Source organism: Chrysemys picta, chromosome 1, assembly GCF_011386835.1.
Source record: "Chrysemys picta bellii isolate R12L10 chromosome 1, ASM1138683v2, whole genome shotgun sequence".
Taxonomy (NCBI): Eukaryota; Metazoa; Chordata; order Testudines; family Emydidae; genus Chrysemys; species Chrysemys picta.
Window position 1 is genome coordinate 153,999,496 of NC_088791.1, and position 8,184 is coordinate 154,007,679.

At 48.0% G+C, this 8,184-nt stretch overlaps 1 protein-coding gene across 1 annotated transcript in view; it reads left to right on the top strand.

Annotated features, from left to right (window-relative positions):
- Positions 1-2,727, top strand: part of DRD3 (dopamine receptor D3) — a 30,872-nt gene extending 28,145 nt beyond the window's left edge. Inside the window, exon 7 of the mRNA XM_005314499.4 lies at positions 572-2,727. Within this exon, the coding sequence (XP_005314556.2) occupies positions 572-768 (197 nt within the window). The 3' untranslated portion in view covers positions 769-2,727. The remainder of the gene's footprint in view (positions 1-571) is intronic.
- The last annotated feature ends 5,457 nt before the right edge of the window (positions 2,728-8,184 follow it).

Below are 8,184 nucleotides of genomic sequence, written 5' to 3' on the forward strand. Positions count from 1 at the left end.
TCCTTAGCCCTGCTGCGCTGCTGGAGTTTTAGCGCCTAAAATCTCCCGGTTTGGCTGCAGTAGCCTCTGGGAGATCAAGCCTGATTCTGGGAGAGTCCCGGCAAAATCGCAAGGGTTGGCAACCCTAGAACCAGGGTTGACCGCAGAGCATTCTGCCATTGATTTAGCAAGTCTTCACTAGATGCACTAAATCAATCCCTGCTGCCTCGATTGCAACAGTGTCGATCTCCCAGTAGTGGAGACTAGGATGATGCCTCTCTCTCTGTAAATAAGACCACACCTCTCTGTTGGTTTCTGTAGTTTAGTGAGTTACCTGTGTCTTAAAGAGCAGGAACCAGCCTGAGTTGGTGTACATGTGCATGCAGGGAACATGACTGTGGTGGGTGTTCTGAACCTCACTTTACAAAAGGGGAAAATGAGGCATGGAGAGGTGAAGTGACTTGCCCAGCAAGTCACACATCTGGCAGAAGAACCCAGTCTGGCATGGGTATAAGTGGGGGCAGAGTTTAGCCCTGAGCAACAGCATTAATCCAAAATCAACATGTTCTCTCATCTCTCCTTTAAACCCTAGGGACATTCGTAGTCTGCTGGCTGCCATTCTTCATGACCCACATCCTGAACACCCACTGCCAGGCTTGTCACATAACCCGGGAGCTCTACAGTGCCACCACATGGCTTGGTTATGTAAACAGCGCTCTCAACCCCATCATTTACACGACCTTTAACACTGAGTTCCGCAAAGCCTTCCTCAAGATCTTGTGCTGCTGACAGCGGGGGTGGAAGGACAAAGGCTTGATTTAATAGTAAACCCAGGAGTGTGTGGCAGGCAGGAGCTTACTGAGGTAGTTCCATAGTGAGAGGCCACATGGATAGACGCTCTCAGCCATCCACAGGGAGAAAGCTCAGGATCTTCTGTCCCACAAGTCCCAAACGCTTCAGCTAAAGAAGAATCTCCACTGGCTGTTGCTGTACCAGGGTTTCTATCCCCTGCAAGCTGTAGCCACTAGAGAGCAGCCTGAGTCAGGCGCTCGGGTCCCTGGAGTGCAGAGCACATACACTGTCCAGTGCAAAACAAATGGGAGCGGGCCAAGTTTGGCTGGCTTCATTCACTGAATCACAAAGCTCCCAATTGGATTCCCTTAAATGCTTAAGGTTTCCTCAAAAGCACAGCTAAAGGTTCTGGGGAGGTGGAGAGCCAAAGAAGTAGCACACACCTCAGTGGCTCTCTAATTCAAACACGAGCACACACTGGAACATTAATCACAGCAGTGTATCCTCATTAAGAGTTCTCAGGCATCTCTAGCCTTTAGGAATATAGTAGCCACATGGGAGTCTTAGGATCTGTCTACACTGTGATTGGAGGTGTGATTCCAGCACGTGTAAACATACCCAACTAGCTTTAATCTAGGGCTTATCTACACACTCATTTCATTTGCGGCAAGCTGGGGTGCGACTCTATCCCACACAAGCCTGCCATGGGTTAACTATAGATGGGGACCCTGCTGATGAGCCGGGACTAGATCAAAGCATATTAATGAACTATTAATGCATGTCAGCAGGATCCACACAATCGGTTTGTCCATGGCAGCCTAGCGCAAGGTAGATTCACAGCCCACCTTGCCACAAACAAAATGTTTGTGTAGCTGAGCCCCTAGCTAACATGAGTACCAACAGCAGTGAAGTTGTGGCAATATGAACCTAAGTGTGCACTGGCTGCACAAGTAAATACCCAGGGTCCTGGATGGGCTTGTACAACCTGCACTGAAGCTGGTGTTACTGTGGCTAGTATGATGCTAGTTAGATTAAAGCTCATCTGGGTCTGTCTACATGGGCTACACTCACACCTCTGACTGCAGTGTAGCCATATCCTTAGTCTCCGTGCATATGCTTTAAGAACTTACTCATCCTTTCGTTGCTGGTTTCTCTCACTGTGGAAAGCACATTGCTAACAGCGGGTCTGTTCTTGATGAGATGTCAGGAATGTGCCCACTGGGGTGTATAAGAACAAGAGAGAAATTGCTCCCCACAAATCTACCGATGAGACTAAGTAAGTGAGATAGTAAATAATGTACAGAGGAACCAGTGTTCCCCTGTTGTCTCCATCGAGGGGCTGACCTCTACAATCAGTTCAGTTTCAGTAGTTCAAAGACCACAATCCAAGCACTCAGATATTACAGAGCAGTGTAGTATGAAAACCTAGACAGAGTGGATAGAATAAGCCATTAAACCAGATCAGGGGCCAGAGCCTCTGCTGGTGTAAATCAGCATAGCTCCACTGAAGTCACTAGCACTATGCCCATGTACATCAGCTGAGGATCTGGTCCTAAGATCTGCCTGTAGGTTTCAAAGCTTAGGTTGTTCTTTCACTCCTAGCAGTGATATCATTCACTTCACACAACCTCTTTGCTGCTGGTACCTTTTTGTTGTTTGTTATATATAAACTCATGTGACTGTGACTAAAATTAAGTAATTTTAGAATCAGTTTTGATGATGCCACCATAGTCCAGCTTGCATAAGAGTCTGTTGTGTTGATACTTCAAGCAGGAGGGGTTATTGTTCCCTTGGTGAGATTTGTATTAGTAAATTAGATTGTGTCAGCAGCAGCTCACCAGGTTGCCATATGTATAATGTTGCCTTTCCTCCTAACCCAAGGATCAGCAATAAATTGGCAACTAACGATCTACTGTATATGCTGTCATCTCTTAGGGCCATTAAACAAGTGATATTGATTTGGACTCCACTATAATATGGGTGACAGCCACATATTTCTGTCTTCTGCCAAGAGTGGTCTTCTTGCTGCCTAGCTGCTATACAGGAACCAATAGCTAGAAAGAGACCTATGTGGAGGGAGGTGACCACTGTTGAAGGGTTTATCCTACTAGTCCCTGACCCATTTGACTGCTCTGTTCATATTGCTGTCCCTCACAAGAACACAGCTTGAGTAAGGGCTTAGCTTTGTTTTTACTGATGTTATAATATTCAAGTACACACAGCTATGGCAATTGCCCCATAGTGTCCCTCGTGGTAGGGAAGAGCGATGACTCAATTGTAAAGACTAAAATAGAAGGATTCTTTACTGAGGCTGCTGGATGCACGCAGATCCTGTGATTCTCTCCGATTCTCTTGCTCCCAGACTGACACAGCCTGTGCTGCCTTGTGTCACCACACAGGGTCTCCCTAAGTCCTGGACTGGAGTAAGCAATCATGGAATGAGTTGTTAACTATTGTCCCTTTATGATCCCATCCCTTGTTGGAGGATATATTCATCCCTCGTAATTCCTGAATGCAATTGTTGCTCTGAAGCACAGTATAGGTTGATCGCATCAGTCCTGTGCGGCATGGGCCCCATCTCAAGAGCCAAGGCATCTAAAGCTTGTCTCCTTTCACAAGACGCCCTTCCCCAGCTGATCTCACGACATTTCTTTCAGATTCTCTCACTGTACAATATTAAGCCTGATACATCAGTGGCTCCAGCTCAGTCTCTTGTCTTGCTCCTGAGCTCAGACTTCGATGTGTTGTTACCCACACACTTGTCGTCTGAAGCTGTCGATCTATTCACGCCCTTGCCTATGCCACAGCTCCTTGGGGAAGTGCTTCCTTTCTCTTTAGCACAAAGGCTAAACATTCTCCTTAGCTTCTGGGCTCTATAGCTGCGATTTATTAATATCCTTTTGGATGCTAGCAATTGGCGTCCTTGGGACGGTTTGCTTGGGAAGGTGCCCTGGAAACTGTATCAATCAAATAGAATGATGCAAAGCAAGTTTGCAGCTGCTGGTTGTGGCTTGGTATAGTATTGGCACTTCTATAACACCCTTCATCTACCGTACCCAAAATGCTTTACAAACATTAAGCGATGACTGGCCTCCCAACGCTCTGTGATATTTGCTTCATTACCCCCTTTTTACAAAGTGGGAACATGAGGCACAGAGAAGAAATGATTTGCCCAGTGTCATACAGTAGATCAGTGACATAGCTGGAAATCAGTCTGTGCTCTAAACACTAGTAACATCATATAGTAATATTTGTGCTTTGAAAAATGTGGCAGATGTGTTTCTGATCTGTGCTAAGACAAGCCCATGGTGTCATCTTTTCACCTGGCTCGCATCTCAGGGCAACACAAACTGTCATACACAGTGTGTTCAATAAGTGGAACATTAGGGGGGTGGGGCAAGAATTTAGCCTCTAGCTCAGAGGTGGACAAACTACGTTTAAACAGACGTTTTAATCCGACCCTTGACCTCCCACCGGGAAGTGGGGTCTGGGGCCTGCCTGCTCCGGCGCTCCAGGAAGGGAGCGGGGCCGGGGTCTTGCTCCAGTCCACAAAGCTCCCAGAAGCAGCAGCATGTCCTCTCTCTGGCACATAGGGGCAGCCAGGGGCTCCGCATGCTGCCCCCACCCCAAGCGTTGCTCCCACAGCTCCCATTGGCCGGGAACCGCAGCCAATGGGAGCTGCGGGGGCAGCGCCTGCAGACAGGGCAGCACGCAGAGCCGCCTGGCTGTATCTCCATATAGGAGCCAAAGGGGGGACATGCCACTTGGGAGCTGCTTGAGGTAAGCGCCACGCGGAGCCTGCCACCCTGACTCCCTCCTGTGCCCCAAACCCCTGCCCCAGGTCTGATCCCCCTCCTGCCCTCTGAACCCCTCTGTCCCAGCCTGGAGCACCCTCCTGCATCCCCAACCCCTCATCCCTAGCCCCACCCCAGAGCCCACACCCCCAGCCTGAGCCCTCCCGCACCCCAACCCCCAATTTTGTGAGCATTCATGGCCCACCATACAATTTTCATACTCTGATGTGGCCCCTGGGCCAAAAAGTTTGCCCACCCCTGCTCTAGCTTGTCTTGCTGCTAATGCTCTGAGCCAAGAAGTTTGCTGCCCCTCTGAAACCTATTAATATATGGAGATATGCCTATCTCATAGAACTGGAAGGGACCCCAAAAGGTCATCAAGTCCAGCCCCCTGCTTTCACTAGCAGGACCAAGTACTGATTTTTGCCCCAGATCCCTAAGTGGCCCCTTCAAAGATTGAACTCACAATCCTGGATTTAGCAGACCAATGCTCAAACCACTGAGCTATGCCTCCCCCTCTATTTATTAGTCGCATTATGATAGTGCCTAGAGGCTCCAACCTCAATTGTTCTGCGTTCGTATAGCACTTAGCACAATGGGGTCCTGGTTCATGACGGGCTCCTAAACTGCGATACAAATAACAACTATATCTCCAGAAAGTGGGAACACAATCCCTCAGATGGCGTGTGCAGCACTGGTTCAAGAGGGAACTGTTCTCTAACCTCTAAGGTCATTTCAGAATTGAGGGAGGCATGCGGAGGGCAGTGATAAAAGCCCAAGCTGTAATCAGAATGATGTGATTTTAAGGTCAGATTTCTTGGGAACCACCAGGGGTAGGACAGATCTGCTGTGTGCGGTTGCTAGCTTTCCACTGGTGTACTGTTTTAGTTTATGTCCCTGGTTGTTAATGAGCTAGGAGATATCAGATCTTAAAACAATCATTGATCTCTCCAAATACAAGCTACCTACCTGACAAGTAAAGATTTCTTTAGGCATTCCAATCACCGTGGTCCAATCCGTCACACAGGCAGAGTTTGGCGTCAACTAATGCTTTGCATCTCTACGGTTAGTGCCTTTCCAGCGGAGTATTTCAGACAGCTCACTTTACAAGCAAATATCCTTTTGACCAGCTCTGCCAGTGTGCATCACTGGTTGCTTCACTTCACTGGTCTGTGCCCTTGTTTTACAATGGGGATGGTAATGCTACGGTTCCTCAAAGGAATGTTGGGGAAACTGAGACACAGAAAAGTGATTTCCAAGGTCACTCAGCACATCAGTGGTCAAGCTGGGGTGAGAACCCAGGAGTCCTGCTTCATGATCCCCTGCTCTGACTAGTGGACTGTATTCCTTCCCTTGTTTCTCAATTGAAACGTTTTCTCTTAACTTCCAGTTCCTATTATTTTCGTCCTTGCTGTTTGTTTTTTTCTAACATCAAATAACAGGAGGGGAGAGATGAGCAATGACTTTGTGTTCTCTGCTCAGGGACACCAACCAGCCTGAGTTGTCTCGTTTAGCAGCTTGGCTGTTTTATTGATTTTCAGTAAGATACGGATAATCACATTAGGGGAGATAGAGTATACAAATACACTCATGGAGGCCAGGAGGGAGGGGGGTCAGCCTCTGGGTTCTGTGATGCAGCTCCCAGTGCCAGGGATGAGGAAGAACCTATGTTGCCATTGTGGCCGGACAAGTGGCAGTGAACAGGGAAGGTTTATGTAGCATGTGCCTGGGTTGTAATAGTACTTTCCCCTTCACCCCTTACCTGCCAGGCGGCAAGAGAGCCTTAGCTAGGCTGGGTACTGTGCATAAACAGCTGCACCGAGCACCAGCAGATGGCTCCTTTATGGCTGTTGAAAGATACCAGTCTATTTGATAACTGGGATGGTGGGTGGAGCCCACCAAAATCAGGAAAAGGCCGCCCCCCTTAGATGTGTGTTGTGGCAAGAGATGCACCATGCACCATTTTGACAGTCCTGGAGACTGACATCCTCTCTCCATCTGCCTGTGCTGCATAAATCAGATGCAAGCACAGTGTATCTCACCCCTGACTTGAAGGACAGTCTCTAGGGATGAGAGGGAAGTTCAGTCTCAACGCTCAGAGCCATTCAGTCTTTGGCCTCTGCCAACAAGGGGGCCCTGTAGTGGCAATGGTCTTTGCTGCGGACATATTGTCTGCAGATCAGACACAGAAGGGAACCTATAACACATGCTCGCACCTGGGGGTTACACTTGCGGGAAGGAACCACATCGTCTAGGCTGTGGTGTCTCTTTAGGTGGAAGAGAATTAAACTTAACTGTGAAGAAGGTAAAACAAGCTTTAGGAAGGGGAAGCTGCCTTCAGCCAGGGTACGGAAATAGAGCAGGAGACATGTTTCTTCAACAAGTCTGGGCCCTGTCATTCTGCTGCTGAATCTGTTTGACTGATTGACTCAATTACATCTTTGGTTTGAAGTGATTATGCACCTCTGTGTATTTACCAAACCCTGTTGCATCCAGACTTAAAATGAAGCAACTTGCTGAAATACGGAGCAGGAGCAGAAAAAAAAGACACAAAACAAAGATACCATACCAGGCAGTCAATTCCCTCCTCAAAAATCCTTATGGTTTGGATCAGTTGGTCTAACAGATTGAGTTCAGTAGAATGCTGTTATAAGACCCAGTGTGTGCAATACCTCTTCAGACAATTGCAGCTAGACAATCACTACATACAGCTCCACAAGAACATACAACCTACCTGGGACAGTCTCAGGGAAGAACCGTTGCCATCTTGCCTAGTGGAACTCATTCTCTGCTTGCAATTTAGTGTGGACGCAGGTCTGTGGGGTTATCAGCTCCAATCAGCTCTTCCAAATGGGACCAGCCTTAAACACAAATCAGAGTATTTACTGATCATTAGCTGAGCAAAGTGAGGCCCAACACTCAATTATCTGTTTGTATCTAATGTGATGTGATAACTTTGGAACATGGCATCTGATCACTTCCAAAACTTCAGGGAATGTTCTATGCATCAATGAGCAGAACCCAATTGATGTTGGTGAAAACCAGAAGGAGAAAGGGAGCGACGCATGGAATCCCTGGCAGCTGGTTAGCAGACCAAGTGGCTTCAACCACCTCTATAATTGTTTATAGAGCAACGAATCCCTTGATAGCAACCATTAACACGCTAGCATAACAACACCCCCCAGCTCAGCTCTGCCCTTTTCCCCAGGGGAGCTGCAAATGCTGACACTGTGAGTAACTTTATCTCTTAGGGTACATCTTCACTACCCGCCAGATCGGCGGGTAGTAATCGATCTAGCGGGGATCGATATATCACGTCTCGTTAAGACGCGATATATCGATCCCCAAACTCGCTCCCCGTCGACTCTGGAACTCCACCAGAGTGAGTGGCAGTAGCGTAGTCGACGGGGGAGCCGCGGCCGTCAATCCCGCACCATGTGGACCCCAGGTAATTTGATCAAAGATACTTCGACTTCAGCTACGCTATTTGCGTAGCTGAAGTTGCGTATCTTAGATTGATCCCCCCCCCCCAGCCCTCAGACAAAACTGTCATGTCAGTTTTATTTTACACATCATCCAGGCACTCAGTCTAGATAAATACACTGCCCTCTGGGTGAAC